At 44.6% G+C, this 27,758-nt stretch overlaps 1 protein-coding gene across 1 annotated transcript in view; it reads right to left on the bottom strand.

Moving 5' to 3' along the window:
• The window catches only part of NPR1 (natriuretic peptide receptor 1), a 91,507-nt gene extending 65,339 nt beyond the window's left edge, over positions 1-26,168 (bottom strand). Inside the window, exon 1 of the mRNA XM_066608845.1 lies at positions 24,302-26,168. Coding sequence (XP_066464942.1) covers positions 24,302-25,004 — 703 coding nt within the window. The 5' untranslated portion in view covers positions 25,005-26,168. The remainder of the gene's footprint in view (positions 1-24,301) is intronic.
• Between the last annotated feature and the right edge of the window lie 1,590 nt (positions 26,169-27,758).

The following is a 27,758-nucleotide window of genomic DNA, read 5'->3' as shown; positions in this document are numbered from 1 at the left end:
CCCAGGTGTAGAGCTAACAATGGAGTCTGGTTGAGAGATGTCCTCTGGTGTGGAGCTAAGAATGGAGTCTGTTTGTGGGATGTCACCAGGTGTAGAGCTAACAATGGGGTCTGCTCGTGGGATGTCCCCAGGTGTAGAGCTGACAATAGGATCTGGTGGTGGGATGTCACCAGGTGTAGAGTTGACAGTAGGGTCTGGTGGTGGGATGTCACCTGGTGTAGAGCTGACAACAGGGTCTGGTGGTGGGATATTCCCTGGTTTAGAGCTGACAACGGGGTTTAGTGGTGGGATGCCCCTGAGTGTAGAGCTGATAACGGGTTCTGGTGGTGGGACGCCCCCCGGGTGTAGAGCTGACAACGGGAGCTGGTGGTGGGATATCACCAGGTGTAGAGTTGAGATCGGGGTCTGGTCGTGGGATGTCACCAGGTGTAGAGCTGACAATTGGGTCTGGTGGTGGGATGCCCCTAGGTGTAGAGCTGACAACAGGGTCTAGTGCTGGGATCCCCCAGAGTGTAGAGCTGACAATGGGGTCTGGCGGGAAGATGTCACCAAGTGTAGAGCTGACAACAGGGTCTGGTGGTGGGATGTCCCCAGGTGTAGAGCTGGCAATGGGGTCTTGTGGTGGGATGTCCCCAGGTATTGAGCTGACAACGGGTTCTGGTGGTGGTATGTTAGCAGGTGTAGAGCTGACAATGGGGTCTGACGGGAAGATGTTACCAGGTATAGAGCTGACAACGGGGTCTACTGGGGGGATGCCCCTAAGTGTAGAGCTGACAACGGTGTCTGGTGGTGGGATGCCCCCCAGGTATAGAGCTGACAATGGGGTCTGTTGGGGCGATGTCACCAGATGTAGATTTGACAATGGTGTCTGGTGGTGGGATGTCACCAGGTGTAGAGCTGACAATGGGGTCTGGTGGTGGGATGTTCCCAGGTGTAGAGCTAACAATTGAGTCTAGTTGAGGGATGTCCTCAGGTATAGAGCTAACAATGGATTCTGGTTGTGGGATATCATAAGGTGTAGAGCTAACAACCGGGTTTGGTTGTGGGATGTCCCCAGGTGTAGAACTGACAATAGGGTCTGGTGGTGGGATGTTTCCAGGTGGAGAGCTGACAGTGGGGTCTGGTGGGAGGATGTCACCTACCAATCAGTACGGACATCGCAGCTTCTGGACCTCCCAGAGTCCACTGTTAGCCATGTTATTGGGAGATGGAAACCATCTGGTGTGTGCGGTGCCGCCGCGTTCAGGGAGACTCCGTAAACTGACAGAACGTGGACAATGAAGCCTTGTATGAGCTGTGTAGACATCACACACATCATCTGCCCTCACTCAGGGTGTTTCACAGGCCGTTATTACCAGAACTCTCTGTAGGGAATGGCATGGGTAGGGTTACCATGGACGAGTGGTTGCATACAACAGCACAGCAGTGACTGCACAGCGGCACCTGCAATGGTACATGGAGCGTCGGACTGTAACCCAGTGGAAGCAAGTGTTGTGAACGGCTGAATCGCAGTACACATCTTCCAATCGTATAGTGGCACTTGGGTATGGCGGTTGTCTGAAGAGTGGTTTCTATGTGACTACATCATCCCATCAGTGAAGTTTGGAGCAGGTTCTGTTATGGTGTGGGGTGCAGGTTTCTGCTGGGAAGGACGAGGACCGTTGGTTATAGTGAAGTCCACCCTTAACACCAATAGGTATAGAGACATCGCGAACAATGTGGCATCACCTACCCTGCGGTAATACGCTGGTACAGCTCCGTGTCTCAACCAACGTGACCAAGGACCATATCATACGGCACGCAGTGTGGAGGAGCAGAATGTCTGCAAACTTCATTGGCCAGCCCAAAGTTCAGATCTCATTCCCATCGAGCATCTTTGGGACGAACTAGAATACCGTATCCATGCATGCCCAACACGCCCATCATCCGCCGCATCACTAGCTGAAGCTCTCTTAGTGGAATGGAGGCAAGTACCTTCACACATCTATTTTGGGAATTTGGTGGAAAATGGCCCTGGAGGGTTACTGCAGTTATAGAGGCCAAAATCGGCCCGACACCAGATGGAAAAATGTGAAGAAAATCCAATCTCATCAGTTTCTATGTGTGTCCAATACTTTTGTCAACATTGTGTATATGTCAATCCAACACGACTTAAGCTGGGTTAACACTTGTGCTCAGGTTCCATTCATATCATATCTGTCCCGTGATGGAAATGAATGGCACCATACAGACCACATTAAGTATAATGGGGTTCAGCTGGCTTCTGACCATAATGCCTCTGGCATTTTCTCGTAAAAAATAGCGCAGCAAAGACGATCCTTCTAAATGTAGATGTAACCCAGGTAAATCAGAGGGCCAGCAGAAGCTCAGAGAGCCAACCCTATCTTGTCCACCAAGGGTCTACAATGTGACTACAGTATTCCCACAGACTGAAAATTCATCCGTTCTAGGCTGAGCATAACAATCCATCCATGAAAGGACCGATGCACCTTTCTAAACACAGATCTTTCTGTTATAACCCAGCTACCTGCTTCTTCCAACAATAGCAAGTCCAGCTAGGAGACTTCATAAAGCTAGTCCAAAACAAGGGTGGACCCAACATCCGAAACCTCTGTGAGCAGAGGACACACCGTTCTACTTAAGAGCATTATACAGGTCCAGTGAGACGCAGAAATGAAGGTTTATAGAATGGAGATAATTGAAAATATATTACACTGGATGATGATCTACCAAAAAAAAAAAATGGAGGGAGCTAGAGGGGCGGAAAACACAACTATCACCGGCTGGACCCCTAATGCGGCACAGTGCTCTCACTTCTTTCTAATCTCCTCACAGTTGATGTGTGCTTAAAATGCTAATAGCGGACCATAATGTTTATCTCATGCATAATGGATACGTGAATATCCCACACCTCATTATTTACACTTATCCAATGACTCCTGCAGGGACGCGAGCTCTGGGAGCCTTGGAGGAGGAGGCTCGGAGTTTTTATTACAACATACGCTGACCGGTCTCTTTATTAGCTCCCATCTAGTAGTGTTGGACCTCATTTGTCCTTCAGAATTGCAGCAGTTGTTCGAGGCGTAGATTCCACATGGAGATGAAATGGTTCTGCAGGAATATCGGCCCCTGCGGACAGTAAGCTTCTTGTACTTCTCACAGATTAGATGGTGGTGCTGACATACTCTGACCAGCTGACAGGAAAGGGGTCAGCGATTCATGCTGCTTGCGCCAAATTCTGTCCTCCCATCCACACGGTGCAGCAGAAATCTGTATCCATCTAACCAGATTTTTTTATACGGCTTGGTCTTCAAATTTTGCTCCCTAGGAGCCTCATCTTTCTGTTTCTCTTAGATAAAAATAGAGCTGGAACTAATCGTCTGCTGATATAGCCCATCCGTGCTAAGGAGCGGCGACTTGTGCATTCGGACACGTTAGTTGGAGCTCCAGTGTTGTATTTGGCTGACTGTGTAGCGCCTGTTGGTCAGAACGATTCCTGACATCCACCTCTGACCCCTTTTGGTGATGAGTTGTTTCCATCCACAGGATCCCCTTTTGCGGGATGTTTTCCTCGATCACACCATTTGTAGTATACTCTCCCCACCGTTACATGAGAAAATCCCCGAGATTGGCAGTGAGGCCCCGGCTAGTCTAGCACCGATGACCGGCTTCGTGGAAGTTGCTCAGATCGCTGGATTTTCCCATTTAACGTGGATTCACACTGAAACTGATCCACGGAAAACTTGTCACGTGATTTTATGCTCATGGTTCATGGGTGAGAATTTCCATACAGGGTAGCGCCACTTGTGAGAGGGCCGGAAACTCTAATAAAGTGGCCAGGGGCTCTAGTAAAAGCACCAAGCGCTCTAATATAGGGACCACTCAGTGTAACAGGGTGGACGTCCATGCTCTTGTAGTCTGGCACTAGATTAACACATGACAAAGTTTTGGTATGATTGTGAAATCTACAGGTGGAGCAGGTCCAGTAATAAGCGCCGGCATGTAGTGTGAACCATTAATGTTATTTGTACATTTAGTGTAGCTCCATTGTCTTTTGTGTAAGCTGTAGTCGCCGGAAGCCGTTTACGTAGGTCGTAGTTTTACACGTCATTGGACATTTAAAGTAAACAGTGACAGTGGAGGAGGGGCGGTTATAATACAAAACACATTAAATACTGATGAAGAAATCACAATCCCAAATCCCACAACTAAGGGTGCCTAGCAATATATTTTCTTGCGATTCAAGAGCGAGTCAAAACACGTGATTATGAAACCAATGACTTTGGTTTCATACTCATTTGCGATTTTTACTCTAAAGCCTCCCAGCTCAGTTTTCGCAATGGAGTCGACGGCAGCAGCGGGGACCGTGGGGATGAAGGAATCCTCTGCCACAGCTTTTTGTGCGATGCGTTTTTAGCATATTACCCAGAGGAGCGTGCATGGCCATTTGAGTCTCCTTACTTAGTTTATAGTTGCTCTCCCTAAGGTGAAAAGATAGTGTTTTGACCCCCGTCCCAGGCCTCTCACTAGCAAAGCCAGACTCCTACTGTACACTGATGAAGGGCAAAAACCCTGAAACAGCTGTATGTACATGGAGTCTGGCTTTGCTTGTAATTCCTGGTCATTGTAACAAGGCTTGTATAAAAAGTCTGACTTTCACTAGGTGGCACTGTGGAGGATTTATTCCATCTCCCTTATTTGCATATTACCCAGAGGAGCGTGCATGGCCATTTGAGTCTCCTTACTTAGTTTATAGTTGCTCTCCCTAAGGAGAAAAGATAGCGTTTTAACATTATAAAGTCCCATTGATATTTGCGTTCTCAGAGTGCCAATAAAGGGCCAAATAAGGGAACTCTTGCTGTTTTATAAGGGCCAAACAAATGAATTTGCATGACAATTGTCGCGTCTAAATACATAGATATCAGGTACTATTCGTTTGCAGTTCGCTAGTCACTCACTTTCAACCAGCATGAAAACAATTGCAAGATCGTTGACTTTTTGCTGAGTGTAAATGCTCCCGCTCAGCACTTCATATAGAATGTGAAGTGCTAAGCGAGTAGCCCGTGAGGATCTGCCTGTCTACATGCTCTGCACGAGTGCTAACAACTTAGTGGTGATGTCAGTGCTCATGCAGTCGTTTGGATGACTGTCATCTCGTCTAAATGGGACATTAGGAATCAGGTATAGCAATCAGCAGGAGATATCGTGCTGCATCATTATCTTTTTAAGTTGCTATTGGGGCAGATTCTATCACTGGGTAGATGGGGTCAGCGGACTGGACTGCGCAGCTTCATTAGAGAGAAGAGAATCTGATTAGTTCCCCTCTCTATAAATACTTTTGGTTTCTGCAGTGCGGTGCGGTTGATAGCTGTGACAGCATGTATTCTATCGAGAATTCTTTGCTCCGATTCCTGTATCTAGTTCTAATCCAGTCTTGTCTAGTCCGTCCAGTCAGCTTGTCTTGCTCCTGGAATGCTTGTCCCGCCCCTGCTGTGACTGGAACAGTGGATAAACTAAGGCAAATAGGGCCACACACTGGGTATTATTGGTGGTGACAAGATACAATAATACGCATACACTGTACTGCACTGTATAGCGTGCCGGGAGCTTATCCTGATCTGTTCTATAGAAGCTGTGATCATATGGGATTAACGTTTTACTTAAACCTCAACATTAATCATTTAAGAATCTTCACCATCGCCTTGAGAAAATTCTCCCGCACTCAGCGATTGCACAATTTCTGCAGAACTGCTAATTTCATGTGACATTTCAGTAGTTTATTGCCAAATTGTGCAAGATTCCATTACTGGGCCTTAGCAAAAGAGTCAGGGGTGGTGATGCACGTCGTCTATGTATCTTCATGGTTTGAGCCCTTGGAGACCGCGCTGAAGGTAGAATATAATGGATTAAAAGCCAGGGACTGCAGGATCAGCCGTACATGAGAGTGCAAGGGCCAGCTGCATCAGGGAACACCATGAAGGATATTAATGGCAGGTTCTGAAGGGGCTGATTGAGAACTGACACTGTAAAACTACTCACCTGCAAATATAAGGTACATTCTGTCTTATAAGAAGCCCAATTCCCACACAGAAGCAAAAGGGAAGTAAAAGAGTGGAGCGCCAAAATGGCAGGTCTCATGTGTGACTACATAGACAAGACAAGGGAAAACTCTTTCCCTAATTCAATGCTTAATCATGAGAACACATCCTATCCATTCACTGCAGAACAGCGGTGACATCAATGAGAATGCAGCCTATCAATTCACTATAGAACAGCGGTGACATCACAGAGAATATAGCCTATCTGTCAGTAGTGACATCACTGAGAATACAGCCTATCCAGTCATTAGAGAGCAGTAGTAACATCACTGAGAATGCAGCCTATCCATCACTAGAGAGCAGCAGTGACATCACTGAGAATGCAGCCCTTCTATTTACTAAAGAGCAGCAATGACATCACTGAGAGTGCAGCCTATCCATCACTAGACAGCAGCAGTGACATAGTTGAGAATACGGCCTATTCATTCACTAGAGAGCAGCAATTATATCACTAAGAATGCTGCCTATCCATTCACTAGAGAGCAACGGTGACATCACTGAGAATATAGCCTATCCATCAATCCATCACTAGAGAGCAGTGGTGACGTCACTAAAAATACAGCAATCCATTCACAAGAGAGCAGCTGTGATATCACTAAGAATGCAGCCAATCCATCACTAGAGAGCAGCGGTAACATCACTGAGAATGCAGCTTATTCATCACTAGACAGCAGCGGTGACATCACTGAGAATGCAGCCTATCCATCACTAGACAGCAGTGGTAACATCATTGAGAATGCAACCTGTCCATTCACCAGAGAGCAGTGGTGACAACATTGAGAATACAGGCTATCAATTCACCAGAGAGCAGCGGTAGCATCACTGAGAATACAGCCTATCCATTCACTATAGAACAGCAGTGACACCTCTGAGAATACAGCCTATCCATCACTAGAGAGCGGTGGTGACATTACTGGGAATGCAGCCTATCCATCCCTAGAGAGCGGCGATGAAATCATTGAGAATGCAGCTTATCCATCAATAGAGAGCAGTGCTGACATCACTAAGAATGCTGCCTATCCATTCACTAGAGAGCAGCAGTGACATCACTGAGATTGCCGCCTATCCATCATTAGAGAGTGGCGGTGGCATCACTGAGAATGCAGTTATCCATCACTAGACAGCAGCGGTGACATCACTGAGAATGCAGCCTATCAGTTCACTATAGTGCAGCGGTGACTCACTGAGAATACAGCCTATCCATCACTAGAGAGTGGCGATGACATCACTGAAAATGCCACCTATTCATACACTAGAGAGCAGTGGTAAGATCACTGAGAATGCAACCTATCGATTGACAAGAGAACAACGGTGACATCACTGAGAATACAGCCTGACCATTGACTACAGAGCACTGGTGACATCACTGAGAATATAGCCTATCCATCACTAGAGAGCAGCAGTGACATTACTGAAAACACAGCAATTAGAGATGAGCGAGCCTACTCGGTAAGGACAAATACTCGAGCGAGTATCGTCCTTACCAAGTACCTGCCTGCTCGCCCACAAAGATTTGGGTGCCGACGGAGGTGAGCGCTGTGTTGCGGGAGTGAGCAGGAGGGAGTGGGGGGGAGAGAGAGATTCCCCCCTCCCCTCCACCGGCAGCCGAATCTTTGCGGGCTAGCAGGCAGGTACTCGGTAAGGACGATACTCGCTCGAGTATCTGTCCTTACCGAGTACGCTCACTCATCTCTAACAGTAATCCATTCACTAGAAAGTGGTGACATCACTGAGAATGCAGCCTATCCATCACTAGAGAGCAGCGGTGACAACACTGAGAATGCAGCCTATCCATCACTAGAGAGCAGCGGTGACAACACTGAGAATACAGTCTATCCATTCAGTAGAGAGCAGCGGTGACATCACTGAGAATGTGGCCTATCCATTCACTAGAGAGTGATGGTGACATCACTTGCCGCCTATCCATCACTAGAGAGCAACGTTTACATAACTGAGAATGCAGTCTATCCATTTAAGAGATAGCATCAGTGTCACTCAGCAAGGCTCTCATGAATATGTCCTCCTGGTGCTGCCCCCTGAAGGTGATGTACATGTGATATTTTTAATGAATGAGGGGTCTGTGATAGGAGAACAGTCATTAATAAGTAGTCCAGAGAGACGGCCACCCAATGAGGGGTTAAAGCTGAGAATCCTCCCCTAGATGTGCGGCGCCCCCTAGCTGTGCCCCCTAGCTGTGCTGTAGCCCACGGGGTGCTGCTCCTTCAGCTGCTGACATTTGCCATCAATAATGAGTGGAATGCAACCAAGTGACTATGGCAGGAGCAGCGCCCCCTGCAGCTCACCAGTAGGACGTCCTGCAAAACTCGAGCCCTCACACGACTTTGTCGGCGGAAAGATAAAAATGTTATGGCGGCAGAAAATAATTTTTTTCCAAAGATATTTTATTTTTCCTAAAATAGAACAGCAGAAGAATGCTATAAATGTGGCGTCGCTGTAATCGTACCGACCCGCAGAATAACGCTATGCCATTTTTCCCACTGAAAAAAAGGGCAGCGCCATTAACAGGTTAGAGGACAACTTTTTGCCATGGAGATACAGGGATATATATATATATATCTATATATACACTACCGTTCAAAAGTTTGGGGTCACATTGAAATGTCCTTATTTTTGAAGGAAAAGCACTGTACTTTTCAATGAAGATAACTTTAAACTAGTCCTAACTTTAAACAAATGCACTCTATACATTGCTAATGTGGTAAATGACTATTCTAGCTGCAAATGTCTGGTTTTTTGTGCAATATCTACAAAGGTGAATAGAGGCCCATTTCCAGCAACTATCACTCCAGTGTTCTAATGGTACAATGTGTTTGCTCATTGGCTCAGAAGGCTAATTGATGATTAGAAAACCCTTGTGCAATCATGTTCACACATCTGAAAACAGTCTAGCTCGTTACAGAAGCTACAAAACTGACCTTCCTGTGAGCAGATTGAGTTTCTGGAGCATCACATTTGTGGGGTCAATTAAATGCTCAAAATGGCCAGAAAAAGAGAACTTTCATCTGAAACTCGACAGTCTATTCTTGTTCTTAGAAATGAAGGCTATTCCATGCGAGAAATTGCTAAGAAATTGAAGATTTCCTACAACGGTGTGTACTACTCCCTTCAGAGGACAGCACAAACAGGCTCTAACCAGAGTAGAAAAAGAAGTGGGAGGCCGCGTTGCACAACTAAGCAAGAAGATAAGCACATTAGAGTCTCTAGTTTGAGAAACAGACGCCTCACAGGTACCCAACTGGCATCTTCATTAAATAGTACCCGCAAAACACCAGTGTCAACATCTACAGTGAAGAGGCGGCTGCGGGATTTTGGGCTTCAGGGCAGAGTGGCAAAGAAAAAGCCATATCTGAGACTGGCCAATAAAAGAAAAAGATTAAGATGGGCAAAAGAACACAGACATTGGACAGAGGAAGACTGGAAAAAAGTGTTGTGGACGGATGAATCCAAGTTTGAGGTGTTTGGATCACAAAGAAGAACGTTTGTGAGACGCAGAACAAATGAAAAGATGCTGGAAGAATGCCTGACGCCATCTGTTAAGCATGGTGGAGGTAATGTGATGGTCTGGGGTTGCTTTGGTGCTGGTAAGGTGGGAGATTTGTACAGGGTAAAAGGGATTCTGAATAAGGAAGGCTATCACTCCATTTTGCAACGCCATGCCATACCCAGTGGACAGCGCTTGATTGGAACCAATTTCATCCTACAACAGGACAATGACCCTAAACACACCTCCAAATTGTGCAAGAACTATTTACAGCAGAAGCAGGCAGCTGGTATTCTATCGGTAATGGAGTGGCCAGCGCAGTCACCAGATCTGAACCCCATTGAGCTGTTGTGGGAGCAGCTTGACCGTATGGTACGCCAGAAGTGCCCATCCAACCAATCCAACTTGTGGGAGATGCTTCTAGAAGCGTGGGGTGCAATTTCTCAAGCTTACCTCAACAAATTAACAGCTAGAATGTCAAAGGTGTGCAATGCTGTAATTGCTGCAAAAGGAGGATTCTTTGACGAAAGCAAAGTTTGATGTAAAAACAATGTTATCTCAAATACAAATCATTATTTCTAACCTTGTCAATGTCTTGGCTCTATTTTCTATTCATTTCACAACGCATGGTGGTGAATAAGTGTAACTTTTCATGGAAAACACAAAATTGTTTGGGTGACCCCAAACTTTTGAACGGTAGTGTATATATACAGGGTTACGGACCAGGGGAAGCTGTCCATAACTAGTGGTGTGGCGGTATTTAGTACCACATGGTAGGCCTGTTTAGTACGTAGTGGCAGGGCACGGGTTAAACCCCGAAGCGGCAGCGATGGCAGCACAGAATGTCACACACAGCTTCCTCCAGCTCCCTGAATCCTTCCGCAGGATGAGGGCTGTCAGGGAGTGCGAGGCTTCCTTCCCGAGTGTGAGTGTTTACATCAAAGTGTCTGCATGGCGCTGCGTATGTCCACCGCTACGTGTGGCTGAGACATGTGACCTGCTGGTGGAGGGGATATCCCGTGTCGACTGTATATGTGCTTATACATGCATGCATATGTTCATCAGGGGGACTCTTAAGTCCCCTTCACATGGGCATATACACATGTGCGCCATGAACAAGTCTTTTTTGAGCCCGTTTCGGTGTATTTTACCGCCTGCAGGGCATGTCCATCTGCGCAGGGCACGAACGCCCCGATTTAAATGGCTAATGAGCTCCAGATGTGTTCATTCTCCCGCGGAATTGCGCTTCTCCTTGCGCTTTTGTGCATCCACATTGACACAGAGACTTTTGGTGCGCAGATGTGCTGGAAAATAGAGCATGCTGGGTATTTTTGGGCACAATTGGAAACATACGTGCATGTGAACAAGCCTTTTGAAATGAATGTGCTCAAATACACGCGTGTGAATGCGTCCTCAGCCCGGACATGTGACAATGGTTCAGATGTCGGCCTCCTACTCAGGTCGCCGTTCGCGCTCACTGTGGGTCTGAGGTTAGTCTAGTTATAGCTGCGGTAACATTAACTACTACGACAATCTCGCTCTCCATCTGCTGCCTGCAGCGTTATATAAACAGTCTATTGTTCCAGCAGCGCAGAGACAAGGAGAAACCATACAAAAATACCAAACTGCCAAAAAGTTTTAGCGCGGCTCCAAGTGGGCGTATTTGCGCGCGGTTTTACAGGGAATAGAGCCCATTGATTTCAATGGGTTCACATAAATACACGCAGAAGAGAATGCAGCCTGCATATTTACGCACTAAAGGCGGTTCCCAGGAGCATATGCGCAAAACAGATGCAATAGCGCAATTTTTTTTAGCGCCGTGAACTTCGCGCTATCGCACACATAGCTGTGCATTTTACTATACTATTCTCGGTGACGAGGACTGTTCATATGGGCGTCGGACACAGCCACACCCAAGGTAAAGGGCTATTTAGCCTAATTAAGGCCCTGGTGTGTTCTTTTCCCTGCAGTGAATTGCGCAATCACGTACGTCTCGTGTGTACATTTATACACTCCCCATAGACTCCTGTGGGGCCTTTGGTGCGCAAATGCACACTGAAATGGAGCATGGTGCATTAATTGTTTTTAACATTTCCGTAGTTAATGGCTTATTCACATGGGCATGAGCACAACTATGCTCGCCACTGCGCAGCGTAGTTGAGTATCAACAGGGTTTTTTCCCATACGTTTCAAATTCCGCGCTAGTGCATGCAAGTTTGAAAAAACATTCGGGAAGATAGGTCCTGCCCTATCTTTTTCACATGTAGCATTAACGGGCAAGAAGACCGCTAGCGAAAACCAAACCATTGAAATCAGTGGTCTTGATTTCTCCTGCTATGTAGCCGTAATCTTTATGGTCACATAATGGGACAAAATCACGCCCATCTGTTTAAGCCCTTAGTGGACATTTGCACACCAAAGGCCACACAGGGGGCTATAGAGGGTGCGCACGCAAAACCTGCGCGATTGTGCAATATGATGCACGATTTTGCCAACAAAAAAACACAACGGGGACTAATTAGGCTATTTAGCCTATTAACTCAGGCGCAGTCTGTAACACGCCCATGTACATTAAAAATGCATAGCTACGTGTGTGATAGCGGGACTTTCATGGCGCAAAAACCTTGCGATATTGCATGCATTTTACACAGTCATGGGAAGCTGCCCGAAGAGGAGGCGTGTAAGAATTACATAGAGCTGTGGACTCATGAAGAAGAAGAGATGTGTGAGGATTATATAGAGTTGGGGACACATGAAAAAGAGAGGTGTGAGGATTATACTGAGCTGTGGACACATGAAGAAGAGAAGTGTGAGGATTATATAGAGCTGTGGACATATGAAGAAGAAGAGATGTGTGAGGATTATACAGAGCTGTGGACATATGAAGAAGAGGAGATGTACGAGGATTATACAGAGCTGTGAACACATGAAGAGGAGGAAAAGTGTAAGGATTATATAATGCTCTGGTCACATGAAGAAGAGATGTGTGAGGATTATATAGAGCCGTGGACACATGAAAATAAAGAGACGTGAGAATTATGAAGGGCCATTGACAAATGAAGAAGATACATGGGATTATTATATACAGCCATGGACACATATGTATGAGGATTATATAGAGCTGTGGACTCATGAAGAAGAGGAGATGTGGGAGGATTTTATAGAACTGTGGTCACATGAAGAGATGTGTGAGGATTATATAGAGCTGTGGACACATGAAGGAGGATACACGTGTGAGGAGTATATAGAGCTGTGGACACATGAGGAAGAGTTGATGTGTGAGGATTATATAGAGCTGTAGACACATGAAGAAGAGTTGATGTGTGAGGATTACATAGAGCTGTGGTCACATGAAGAGATGTGTGAGGATTATATAGAGCTATGGACACATGAAAAAGAAGAGATGTGTGAGGATTATATACAGCTGTTAACACATAAAGAAGAGTAGATGTGTGAGAATTATATAGAGCTGTGGGCATATAAAGAAGAAAATAAATATAAGGATTATATAGACCTACGGTTACAAGAAAAAGAGATGTATGAGGATTATATAGAGCTGTAAACACGTGAAGAAGAAGAGATGTGTGAGGATTATATAAAGCCGTGGACACATGAAAATAAAAAGCTCAGTGAGAATTATGTAGGGCCGTGGACAAATGAGGAAGAAGAGGCGTGTGAGGATTATATAGAGCTATGCATACATGAGGAAGAGATGTGTGAGGATTATATAGAGCTGTGGTCACATGAAGACGAGGAGATGTATGAGGATTATATAGAGCTGTGGAAACATGAAGAAGAAGAGATTTGTGTGGATCATTTAGAGCTGTGGTCACACGAAGAAGAAGAGATGTGTGATGATTGAATAAAGCTGTGGACACATGAAGAAAAAAATATGTGTGATGATTAAATAAAGCTGTGGACACCTGAAGAAGAAAATATGTGTGAGGAATTTTTAAATCCGTGGAAGATTGAATAGAGTTGTGGTTACATGAAGTAGAAGATACGAGTGAGGATTATAGAGTGCTGTGGACACATAAAGAAGAAGGGATGTGTGAGGAAATATAAAAAGATGTGGAAACATGAAGAAGAAAAGACGTGTGAGGATTATATAAAGTTGTGGACACATGAAGAACAGGAGAAGTGTGAGAAAAATTTAGAGCTGTGGACACATGAAGCAGAAGAGACTTGTGAGGATTATATAGAGCTGTAGACATATGAAGAAGAGGAGATGTGTGTGGATTGTATAGAGCTGTGGTCACATGAAGAAGAGTAGATGTGTGAGGTTTATATAGAGATGTGGAGAAATGAAGCAGAAGAGATGTGTGAGGATTATATGTAGCTGTTGACACTTGAAGAGGAAGAGATGTGTGAGGATCATATAGAGCTGTGGTCACATGTAGAAGAGATGTGTGAGGATTATATAGAGCTGTGAACACATGAAAAAGAAGAGATGTGTGAGGATTATATAGAGCCGTGGACACATGTAGAAGAGATGTGTGAGGATTATATGTAGCTGTTGACACTTGAAGAAGAAGAGATGTGTGAGGATCATATAGAGCCGTGGACACATGAAGAGGAGAGTGTAAGAATTGTATAGAGCTGTGGTCACATGAAGGAGAAGAGATGTGTGAAAATTATATAGAGCAGTTCTCATGAAGAAGAAGAGATGTGTGAGGATTATATAGAGCTCTGGTCACATGAAGAAGAATAGATGTGTGAGTATTATTTAAAGTTGTTGAGACATGAAGAAGAAGAGGTGTGTAAGAATTACGTAGAGCTATGGAAACATGAAGAAGAAGAGGTGTGTAAGGATTATATAGAGTTATGGAAACATGAAGAAGAAGAGATGTGTGAGGATTATATAGAGCTATGGAAACATGAAGAAGAAGAGGTGTGTAAGGATTATATAGAGCTATGGAAACATGAAGAAGTAAAGATGTGTGAGAATTATATAGAGCTGTGGTCAGAAGAAGAAGAGATGTGTAAGGATTATATAGAGATGTGGATACATGAAGAGTTGTGTGAGGATTATATAGAGTTATGGACACATGAAGAAGAAGAGATGTGTAAAGATTATGTAGAGCTGTGGATGCATGAAGAGGAGATGTGCAAGGATTATATAGAGCTGTGGTCACATAAAGAAGTAGAAATGTGTGAGAATTCTATAGAGCTGTGGATACATGAAGAAGAAGAGATGTGTGAGGATTATAAAGAGCCGTGGACATATGAAGAGGAGGTGTGTAAGGATTATATAAAGATGTGGTCAGATGGAGAAGAAGAGATGTGTGAGGATTATATAGAGCTGTGGTCAGAAGAAGAAGAGATGTGTAAGGATTATATAGAGATGTGGATACATGAAGAGTTGTGTGAGGATTATATAGAGTTATGGACACATGAAGAAGAAGAGATGTATGAGGGTTATATAGAGTTATGGACACATGAAGAAGAAGAGATGTGTAAAGATTATGTAGAGCTGTGGATGCATGAAGAGGAGATGTGCAAGGATTATATAGAGCTGTGGTCACATAAAGAAGTAGAAATGTGTGAGAATTCTATAGAGCTGTGGATACATGAAGAAGAAGAGGTGTGTAAGGATTATATAGAGTTATGGAAACATGAAGAAGAAGAGATGTGTGAGAATTATATAGAGCTGTGGTCAGAAGAAGAAGAGATGTGTAAGGATTATATAGAGCTATGGAAACATGAAGAAGTAAAGATGTGTGAGAATTATATAGAGCTGTGGTCAGAAGAAGAAGAGATGTGTAAGGATTATATAGAGATGTGGATACATGAAGAGTTGTGTGAGGATTATATAGAGTTATGGACACATGAAGAAGAAGAGATGTGTGAGGATTATATAGAGTTATGGACACATGAAGAAGAAGAGATGTGTAAAGATTATGTAGAGCTGTGGATGCATGAAGAGGAGATGTGCAAGGATTATATAGAGCTGTGGTCACATAAAGAAGTAGAAATGTGTGAGAATTCTATAGAGCTGTGGATACATGAAGAAGAAGAGATGTGTGAGGATTATAAAGAGCCGTGGACATATGAAGAGGAGGTGTGTAAGGATTATATAAAGATGTGGTCAGATGGAGAAGAAGAGATGTGTGAGGATTATATAGAGCGTTGAATACATGAAGAAGAGATGTGTGAAGATTATATATAGCTGTGGTCACATTAAGAACATGAGATGTGTGAGGATTATATAGAGCGGTGGACAAATGAAGTAGAAGAGATGTGTGAGGATTATACAGATCTGTGGTCACATGAAGAAGTAGAGATCTGTGAGGATTATATAGAGCCGTGGACACATGAAGAATGAAAAATATGTGAGGATTATATAGAGTTGAGGTCACATGAAGAAGAAGAGATGTGTGAGGATTATATAGAGATGTGTGAGGATTATTTTGAGCTGTGGACAAATGAAGTGGAAGAGATGTGTGAGGAATGTATAGAGCTATGGACAGATGAAGAAGAGATGTGTGAGGATTTTACATAGTTGTGGAAACATGAAGAAGTAGAGATGTGTGAGGAATATATAGAGCTGTAGACACATGAAGAAGAAGAGATGTGAAAGGATTATATAGAGCTATAGAAACTTGAAGAAGAAGAAGAAGAGATGTGTGGAGATTATTTAGAGACGAGGACACATGAAGAGAAGATGTGTAAGGATTATATAGTGATTAGAGATGAGCGAACGTACTCGTAATGAGTACTTACGCACCCGAGTACCGCCATTTTCGAGTACTTCAGTACTCGGGCGTAAAGATTCGGGGGGCGCCGGGGGGCGGGGAGGGGCGCGGCGGTGCGGGGGGGAGCAGCGGGGAACAGGGGGGAGCCCTCTCTCTCTCCCTCTCCCCCCCCACTCCCCACTGCTACCCCCCGTGCCGCCACGGCGCCCCCCGAATATTTACGCGCGAGTACTGCTGTACTCGAAAATGGCGGTGCTCGGGTGCGCAAGTACTCGTAACGAGTACGTTCGCTCATCTCTAATAGTGATGTGATGACATGAAGTAGATGTGTGAGGATTATATACAGCCGTGGACACATGAAGAAGAAGAGATGTGTGAGGATTATAAAGAGCTGTGGACACATGAAGAAGAGATGTGTGAGGATTATATAGAGCCGAGGACACATGAAGAAGAAGAGATGTGTGAGGATTATATAGAGCTGTGGACAAATGAAGAAGAAGAGATGTGTGAGGATTATATAGAGCTGTGGACACATGAAGAAGAAGAGATGTGTGAGGTTTATATAGAGCTGTGAACACATGAAGAGATGTGTGAGGATTATATAGAGCTGTGGACACATGAAGAAGAAGAGATGTGTGAGGATTATATCGAGCTGTTAACTAATGAAGAAGAAGAGATGTGTGAAGGCTATATAGATCTGCGGTCACATGAAGAAGAAAAGATGTGTGAGGATTTTATACAGCTGTGGCACATGAAGCCATGAAGATTATATAGAGCTGTGGAAATATAAAGAAGAAGAGGTGTGTAAGGATTATATAGAAATATGGGCACATGAGGAAGAAGAGACATGTGACAAATATATAGAGCTGTGGTCACATGAAGAAGAGATGTGTGAGGATTATATAGAGCTTTGGATACATGGAGGAGAAGAGATATTTGAGGATTATTTAGAGATGTGGACACATGAAAACGCACATGTGTAAGGATTATACAGAGCTGTGGTCGCATGAAGTGGAAGAGATGTTTGAGGAATATATAGAGCTGTGGACATATGAAGTAGAGATGTGTGAGGATTATATAGAGCTGTGGACATTTGAAGAGGAAACGTGTAAGGATTATATAGAGCTGTGGTCACATGAAGAAGAAGAGATGTGTGAGGATTATACATAACTGTGGACACATGAAGAGATGTATGAGCATTATACAGATCTGTGGTCACATGAAGAAGTAGAGATGCGTGCGGATTATATAGAGCCGTAGACACATGAAGAGGAGATGTGTGAGGATTATATAGAGCCGTAGACACATGAAGAGGAGATGTGTGAGGATTATATAGAGCTGTGGACACATTAAGAAATGTGTGAGGATTATATAGAGCAATGGTCACATACCGAAGAAGAAGAGATGTGTGTGGATTATATAGAGCTGTGGTCACATAAAGGAGAAAAGATGTGGGAGGATTATATAGAGCTGTGGTCACATGAAGAGGAGATGTGTGAGGATTATGTAGAGCTGTGGACAAATGAAGAAGAGATGTGTGAGGATTATACATAGCTGTAGACACATGAAAAATAGGAGATTCGTGAGGATTATATTGAGCTGTGGACACATGAATAGATATGTAAGGATTATATAGAGCTGTGGACACAGCATAAGAAGAACAGATGTGTGAGGATTATAAAGAACTGTGGACTCATGAAGAAGAAGAGATGTGTGAGGATTATATAGAGCTGTGGACACATGAAGAAGAAGAGATGTGTGAGGATTATATAGAGCTGTGGACACATGAAGAAGAAGAGATGTGTGAGGATTATATAGAGCTGTGGATACATGAAAAAGAAGAAATGTGTGAGGATTATATAGAGCTGTGGTCACATTAAGGATAAGAGATGTGTGAAGATTATATAGAACAGTTCTCATGAAGAAGAAAAGATGTGTAAGGATTATATAGAGCTATGAAAACATGAAGAAGAAGAGATGTGTGAGGATTATATAGAGCTGTGGTCACATGTAGAAGAGGTGTGTGAGGATTATATAGAGTTGTTGACACGTGAAGAAGAGGAGATGTGTGAGGAATATATAGAACTATGGACATAGAAAGAAGAGATGTGTGAGGATCATACATAGCTGTTGACACATGAAGAAGTAGAGATGTGTGAGGATTATATAGAGCCGTGGACATTTAAAGAGGAGATGTGTAAGGATTATATAGAGCTCTGGACACATCAAGAAGAACAGATGTGTCAGGATTATGTAGAGCTGTGGTCACATGAAGAAAAGATGTGTGTGGATTATATAGAGCTGTGGTCATATAAAGAAGAAGAGATGTGTGAGGATTATATAGAGCTGTGGACACATGAAGAGATGTGTGATGATTATATAGAGCTGTGGTCACATGAAGAAGTAGAGATGTGTAAGGATTATATAGAGCTGTGGACACATGAAGAAGAGATGAGTGAGGCTTATATAGAGCTGTGGACACATCATAAGAAAAAGAGATGTGTAAGGATTATAAAGAGCTGTGGACTCATGAAGAAGAAGAGATGTGTGAGGATTATAAAGAGCTGTGGATACTTGAAGAAGAGATGTGTGAGGATTAAATAGAGCTTTGGATACATGAAAAAGAAGAGATGTGTGAGGATTATATAGAGCCATGGACATTTAAAGAGGAGATGTGTAAGCATTATATAGAGCTGTGGTCACATAAAAAAGAAGAGATGTGTGAGGATTATATAGAGCTGTAGTCGCATGGAGAAGAAGAGATGTGTAAGGATTATATAGAGTTTTGGATACATGAAGAAGTAGCGATGTGTGAGGATTATATAGAGCCGTGGACATTTGAAGAGATGTGTAAGGATTATATAGAGCTGTGGTCACATAAAGAAGAAGAGATGTGTGAGGACTATATAGAGCTGTGGACACATGAAGAAGACGAAATGTATGAGGATTATATAGAGCTGTGGACAAATGAAGTAGAATAGATGTGTGAGGATTATACATGGCTGTGGACACATGAAGAGATGTGTGAGCATTATACAGATCTGTAGTCACATAAAGAAGTAGAGATGTGTGAGGATTACACATAGCTGTGGACACATGAAGAAGTAGAGATGTGTGAGGATTATATAGAGCTTTTGATACATGAAGAAGAAGAGATGTGTGAGGTTTATATAGGGCTTTGGATACATGAAGAAGAAGAGATGTGTGAGGATTATATAGGGCTGTGGACACATGAAGAAGAAGAGATGTGTGAGGATTATACAGAGCCATGGACATATAAAGAGATGTGTAAGGATTATATAGAGCTGTGGTCGGATGGAGAAGAAGAGATGTGTGATGATTTTATAGAGCTATGGTCACATGAAGAAGAAGAGATGTGTGAGGATTATACTGTCAGGACCGGTGGCTCTCTGGGGCTCAGTGCCCGCACCACTGGTCCTGTCACCCGGGCTACTGGGGTATGGCACAGGGAAATCCGGGTCCTTGTGACCTCCCTGGCCGCCGAGGTCCTGGACACTGGCATCGGGAGCGCGCTCCCGTGCTCAGGGGGCGGCACCTGGGTAATCGGGTTGCTGGAGACGTAGCGGATGCCATCCCGCACCGCGTCCCCGTTGCCATGACTCCCTGATTAGCATTCTCGCACTCGCTGCCGGATGTCTGGGTCTCTGCACTCGCTGCCTTATGTCTGTCCTCTTGCTTCGGACCTGACCACCTTGCCTGACCCCTTAGTTCTGCGTATTCACAATTTGCCAACCCGGATTGCCCGACTTGCCTTTGTGTTTGTGTGTACCTTGTTTTGTCTGTAAGTCTGACTCGCTGCCCTTCATCCCTAGTAAGGCTAGGGACTGTCACCCAGTTGTTGTCCTAGGGGCTAGCCTAGGGGAGCAAGTAGGGAGGGACAGGGGTTGCAGGTATTTCAGGGACTCCCAGTTTCCCGGACCCCAGTTCCGTGACATATATAGAGCGTTGAATACATGAAAAAGAGATGTGTGAGGATTATATAGAGCTGTGGACAAATGAAGTAGAAGAGATGTGTGAGGATTATACATAGCTGTGGACACATGAAGAAGAGGAGATGTGCGAGGATTAGTGCCCGCACCGCTCGTCCTGTCACCCGGGCTACTGGGGTATGGCACAGGGAAGTCCGGGTCCTTGTGACCTCCCTGGCCGCTGAAGTCCAGACACTGGCTCCGGGTGCGCGCTCCCGTGCTCAGGGGGTGGCACCTGGGTAATCAGGTTGCTGGGGACGTAGCGGATGCCATCCCGCGCCGCGTCCCCGTTGCCATGAAACCCTGATTAGCATTCTCTGCACTCTCTGCCGGATGTCTGGGTCTCTGCACTCGCTGCTTTATGTCTGTCCTCTTGGTTCGGACCTGACCTCCTTGCCTGACCCCTTAGTTCTGCGTATTCTCCAGTTGCCAACTCGGATTGCCCGACTTGCCTTTGTGTTTGTACCTTGTTTTGTCTGTAAGTCCGACTTGCTGCTCTTCATTCCTAGCAAAGCTAGGGACTGTCACCCAGTTGTTGCCCTAGGGACTAGCCTAGGGGAGCAAGTAGGACGGGACAGGGGTTGCAGGTATTTCAGGGACTCCCAGTTTCCCAGACCCCAGTTCCGTGACATATATAGAGTGTTGAATACATTAAAAAGAGATATGTGAGGATTATATAGAGCTGTGGACACATGAGGAAAAAGAGATGTGTGAGGATTATATAGAGCTATGGACACATGAGGAAGAAGAGATGTGTGAGGATTATTTAGAGCTGTGGTCACATGAAGAAGAAGAGATGTGTGAGCATAATATAAAGCGGTGGTCACATGAAGAAGAAATGTGTGAGGATTATATAGAGCAGTAGATACATGAAGAGATGTGTGAGGATTATATAGAGCTGTGGACAAATGAAGAAGAAGAGATGTGTGAGGATTATATAGAGCTGTGGATACATGAAGAGATGTGTGAGGATTATATAGAGCTGTGGACAAATGAAGTAGAAGAGATGTGTAAGGATTATATAGAGCTGTGGACACATGAAGAAGAAGAGATGTGTGAGGATTATATAGAGCTGTGGTCACATGAAGAAGAAGAGATGTGTGAGGATTATATAGAGCTGTGGTCACATGAAGAAGAAATGTGTGAGGATTATATAGAGCTATGCATACATGAGGAAGAGATGTGTGAGGATTATATACAGTCGTGGACACATGAAGAAGAAGAGATGTGGAGGATTATATAGAGCTGTTGACACATGGAGAATAGATGTGTGAGGATTATATACAGCAGTGGACACATGAAGAAGAGATGTGTGTGGATTATATAGAGCTGTGGACACATGAAGAGATGTGTGAGGATTATATACAGCAGTGGACACATGAAGAGATGTGTGAGGATTGTATAGAGCTGTGGTCACATGAAGAAGAGATGTGTGAGGATTATATACAGCAGTGGACACATGAAGAGATGTGGAGGATTATATACAGCAGTGGACACATGAAGAAGAGATGTGTGAGGATTGTATAGAGCTGTGGACACATGAAGAAGAAGAGATGTGTGAAGATTATTTGGGTTGCAGGTATTTGGATTTCTGTCCGTTGTAGCACATCTTTTATTCGTAGACCTGAGATGTTGCAGACAGTTCCACGTTCGGGTGGAGGTGATATGTTTGGCGCTCTGTTGGTAACAATAAGTCTCTGTAATTGGCATGCTGCCTTTAGTGGCAGGAAGCTTGTGTGCCAGTCTCCCCCCCCCCCCCCCTCTAGTACCTTAATAGTGTTTGTTATAAAATGGCCGCCCGGTTTACAGCTGTTGATTACGATTACTGGTTACTCATTCACTGGAGCTTTGAATATGTGGCTTCTCGAAAGTGATCATTAACCCTTGCATTGCTTAAATTAAGATAGAGAACTAGAGATGGTGGTCAGCTGATGGCGCTGAGCAGGAGGTTTACCGCCAGCCTTATTCCAACAAGACTTACTTATAGAACTGAAATCCTCTCGTGATGTCAATATCTGTAGACTATGGAGAACTACAAAGCCCAGCACATGATGATTACTGCGATTTACAGTCTTTTATGAAACAAGGATTGTCTTGTCCAACTTTCTTGTAACTTTTAGGTCCACCGCCTCCGGACCACCGCCTCATTCTACAGAGTCCACACGCCTGCAGCGGCAGAGTTCGGAATAGTTCTAGCAGGCGTGTAGACTTGGCAGCGCTATATCATACTGCCGCCTGTCCGTGAGGAATTTTGCTGATCCCAAACTCCTCCAGGAGATCTTAAAACTCATTAAAGCCAGAATTGTCATCGTTTTTACATGTGTCACGAGCAAATTAACCTCTCGAGGTGAAGACTCACATTTCACGGAGGGGTTGTTACCGCGCCTGGAGACAGAGCAGATCTCAGAAGTGCGCTGCCCTTTACCAGTTATCAAGAACAAATGTGGAGGGGGGGCGGTGTGATTAAAGTTTAATGCAATTTTAACTGCAAAAGTTAATTTGTTTTTGAAAGATTCCTTCAATATTAATTCAGAGACGAAGAAACTCGCTCCAGGGACCCGCGGCAAACAGGCTGCGGAACTAGTGCCATACCGCACAGATGCAGCAGAGCTGACTCTGTCAGGATGGTAACAGCTGACTGTACAAGATCGAGTCTACAGGTGTAGCACAGCTACTTTTGAATGATGTAGCAGAGTTGACTGTGTTAAATTACTGACAGAAGAAGTGAAAGCTGAATCTGTCGTATGTAGCAGAGCTGACGCGGATACAAGAGTATCAGATATGGACAGATGACTGCGTGTCAACTATAGCAAGACTTAGGTTGGTGTCACACAGTTATTAACGCCTTTGCGCAGAAATAGGCGTTAAATATTTGCGCGTGCATCTGTGTGTTTTACTGTAATTTACCCATTGTGCAAATGGGTGCATAAATGTGTTTATGCCCGTCTGACCCCGGCAGAAGTCTACAGAGTTTTAGCAGAGCTGTTGAGACTCATTCACACAGGTGTAAATACGCCCCGTATTACGTAATAAGAAGTGAATAGAACCCAGTGGGTTTATTCACAAATGTATTTCAGTCACATGAAAAAAAACGCAGCATGTCCTATTTTGGTCCGTAAGACCATAGAAGTGAATGTCACTGTGCAAATACACAGCGAGTATGCATGAAACAAGCGTATGTATGTAAAGAGGGCTGAAATACGCTTCCGTTTATGAATCCGCTGCACATTCACGGACCGAAACCTGCATTCGCCTGTGTAAATGAGCCCTTCGTCACTTGTGTGTTGGAGGCTCCGTCAGCGCTGAGAATCCCGGACAAAATAGCGCTATATTATCCAGGGAAATGCCAGAGGGCAGGATGGAAGCCTGGACCACATCATAGTCCGTGGGGGCCGTTCAATGGATGGATCCGCCATTCCCTTTCCATTTCCCAGGATGGAGCAGCAAAACGGAAAGCATATCGGTGATGTAAACCTAAGCCTAGGGGAGCGCGGGCGATTTTGGTTTGTAAAACAACGTATCAATCATAACCTATATACGTGTCTCTGTATCATCCATATACTTTGCATGTGTCCATCTTTTTTTATTTCCGTGTGTCATCTGTTTTTCTTACACAACGAAAAAAAATGGAAGTAAGCCCAATTTATTTTAGCTTTCCTTAGCAACCACCTGTGAAAAACGGAGCTCAAGCGGATGTCATCCATGCACTCCGTTTTCTTTTGCGCACCTATTGACTGTGAACAGAGAAAACAGACTGAAATAGGACGTGCTGCGATGGTCTGTGTAGAAAAAAAAATCTTGCCCGTCTTAATAGCTCCGCTGACTGTGATGGGTCCGTGTGTTGTCCGTGTACGCTCAGCACATGGACGTGAATAAGCTCTTGTATAGAGCTGACAGAGAAAGGCAAGCCCCCCAATGTATAGCTCTACAAGCTCAGCTCTGCTACATCCGTTTTGTTCCAGGTGGCATTCTCCCCGCCATTCCCCAGATCTAGTTATGGTTTTAGATATTACTTACTGCGACTTTTCTGTATGATGTCCTGGATAATGTGGGAGAAGTTGACCGCTTCCGTCTCGTTGATGTTCATATCGGGTACTGTCATGTTTTTGAGTTTTCCTAGCTCCACATACGGACCCTCGATGGTGAAATAGCACGGACGGTCATCCTGCTTGTCCATGGTATATAGCACCATCGCCCGCCTGTTCCACTTGTACTGCTGGTGGACGTGGACGACAAACTGCCCCAGCTTGAGATAGATAGGACCCATCCTGGTGGTAAACTTGTACTCCTCATCCTTGTCACCAAACCCGTAAGCACTGGCCCCGGCCGTAATAAGTGGCACTTTCCAATGCCCCGTGAACCGACCCACCGGGGCAGCCGAATACATACACCCGGGACCGATGAACACTGCAGGTTTATAGGTGAACTGAAAATCTACAGCCACCAACGGGGCAGACGCATCTGAACATCTCCCATATTTGTTTTCACTGTTCCCAAACACGGGCCAGACGTTGAGGTCAGGCAGAAGGTTGGAGTCATTGTTGATACGTTCAATGGCCAATTTAATGGCCGGTCCAACTCTGGGCAGAGCCCATGGATACTGAGTATTGGTTTCAGGAAGCACCACGGCCAACGTCAAATTCTGAACTTTGTCATCTGTTTGAGAACTGCAACAAATGTGCCAAACCAACAGCAATGCCAGTGCCCAACCTTCAACCATGTTTAGAGGGACCTCATGCTCTGAATGCCCAAGACGAAAGGTAAATCAAGAGAGGTTTGGAGCACTGAGAAGTCTGGAGCATGGAAGAGTTGCCTGGAACACTCGGGACAGGTCTAGAGCACTCAGGACAGGTCTGGAGCACTTGGGAGAAGTCTGGAGCACTCGAAAGAGGTCTAAAGTACTCAGGAGAGGTCTGTAGCACTAAGGAGAGGTCTGGAGCACTCTGGAGAGGTCTGTCACACTGAATAGAGGTCTGTCGCACTGAAGAGAGGTGTGAAGCACTTGGGAGAGGTTTGGAGCTCTTGGGGAGAGGTCTGGAACACGGAGGAGAGATCTGGAGCACTCTGGTGAGATCTGAAGCACTCAGGAGAGGTCTGGAGCACTCAGGGTTCCCTACTTCTGATGCTGAGCACTTCAGTCAGCAGCGCTTATTACTGCTCCTCGTATTGAGATCCATGCAGACTCTTGTTAATCATCTCCTCGTCTGTGTGAGAGCGAGAGGGAGAAAGAGCGTCGCACTCAGCCATTAGATTCCCGCTGCTGGAAGTAACTGGAGGACAGGATTCGTATTATCTGGAGGCTGGCTTCCTTTTTTCCTTCCCCTGACTCAATGACAAAAGGGTTGTTATCATAAGCCCTGCTTGTTAACCCTTCTCCGGCTGAACACCACCCGAAGCATCCAGGTTTCTCCCCCAGTTTTGTCCAACTGGATCTCACAGCCTAAGCGAATCCACGGGGGGCTCTCGGTGGAGGCGCGGAGGAGGCGATACTCCCAATCCTGAAACTTGGAGAGCGCCCAGAATTTTACTGGAGAGCAGAAACAAGAGATTTGTTGGTTTTTTTTTTCACCTCCAAACAAATATTTATCCAGAGATTTTCCAAAATTAAAAAAAAATTTGGATGAAAAAATTCGGATGAAAAAAGCGAAATTCCCAGGAAGTTCTCCGGCTGAGCCAGGTAATGAGCACAGGACAGGGATGAAGGAAGAAGGAAGGGAGTTGGCTGGGAGGGGAGTCAGGAGGGAGCAGGGGTGAGGAGGTTGGGGGAACAGAAAAGGACACAGGAGGATGATCACAAAAAGGAGGAAGGCGAAGCAAGAATAGATCTGAGACGGAAAGAGAGGGATTGTGTAAGAGGGAGACAGGTAGCTGGCAGAAGCAGAATGAGAAGAGAGGGGAGTAGAGAGGACGGGTGGGGGGCGTCAGAGGGTGTGGTAATACTCAAGCATACAAAGTCAGGAAGGTGACAGCAGCAACAGAGAAGTGAAGGAAGTGTCCGCAGGATGAGGAGGCAGGAAGGTATTCCTGTCACAGAGAGTACTCAACAAGAAAGGGGTGTCAAGACTCAAAAGTGGGAGCAGTAACATGAAAGAGAAGTGGAGAGTATTACAGAAAGAGAGATGGAGAGCGTTATAGAGAATGTGAGAGCTGCAAAGTATCATACAAAGAGTCTGAAGATTACTATAAGGAGTATGAGAGATTGGGAGGAGGGAATATGAGATATGGAGAGTAATATAAAAAATATGAGATGAAGGACAGTGTATGACGGATGGAGAATATTATAAGAAAAGAGTATAGGGGATGGATGAGTAGAAGATGTAGAGAAAGTATTGGAGTGTACTACAGGGAGTGATACGAGTACTGCAGCCAGTAATGGAGAGTACTACAAGCAGTAATAAAGTACTACAGTGAGCGAGTGTACTATAGAGAGTGATGAGAGTACTATAAAGAGTGGAGAGTGCTAGAGAATAAAGGAGTGCACTACAGAGAGTGAGGTGATGAGAGTACTTAAGGAGTGTTGGAGAGTACTAAAGAGAGGATGAGAGTACTAAAGAGAGTAGTTGTACTACTACAGATAGCGATGAGAGTACTACAGAGAGTGGTTTTACTACTACAGATAATGATGTGAGGACTACAGAGAGTGGTTGTAATAGAAAGTACCATAGAGCGATGGAGAGTACTACAGAGAGTGATAAGAGTACTAGAACTGGTGATAGAGAGTACTAGAGAGAGTGATGAAGAGTACTAGTGAGACTGTTGAGAGTAATATAGAGAATGATGGAGAGTTTTTGAGAGAGTGATGGAGAGTACAACAGAGTGATGAGAGTACTACAGAGAGTGAGGTAGAGTACTACAGAGAGTGATGCAGAGTACTAAAGAGAAAGATGGAGAGTACTAGAGAGAGTGATGTGAGTACTAGTGTACCACGGATAGTGATGAGAGTACTACAGAGAGTAATGACATCACTACAGAGAGTGGTTGTACTACTACAGATAGTGATGAGAGTACTACAGAGAGGAGTTATATTACTACAAATAGTGATGAGAGTACTACATATAGTGATGAGAATACTACAGAGAGTGGTTGCAGTACTACAGATAGTGATGAGAGTACTACAGATAGTGATGAGAATACTACAGAGAGTGGTTGCAGTACTACAGATAGTGATGAGAGTACTACAGATAGTGATGAGAGTACTGCAGAGAATCGTTATACTACTACAGATAGTGGTTGTACTACTACAGATAGTGATGAGAGTACTGCAGAGAGTGTTGTAGAGTACTACAAAGAGTGATGGAGAGTACTAGAGTACTACAGATAGTGATGAGAGTACTACAGATAGGATAGTGGTTATACTACTAGATAGTGATGAGAGTACTACAGACAGTGAGGTAGAGTACTACAACGAGTGATGGAGAGTACTAGAGAGAGTGATAGGAGTATTAGAGAGAGTGATGTGAGTACTACAGATAGT

This window comes from Eleutherodactylus coqui, chromosome 6 (assembly GCF_035609145.1).
Source record: "Eleutherodactylus coqui strain aEleCoq1 chromosome 6, aEleCoq1.hap1, whole genome shotgun sequence".
Taxonomy (NCBI): Eukaryota; Metazoa; Chordata; class Amphibia; order Anura; family Eleutherodactylidae; genus Eleutherodactylus; species Eleutherodactylus coqui.
This window is presented reverse-complemented; position numbering and strand designations above follow the sequence as displayed.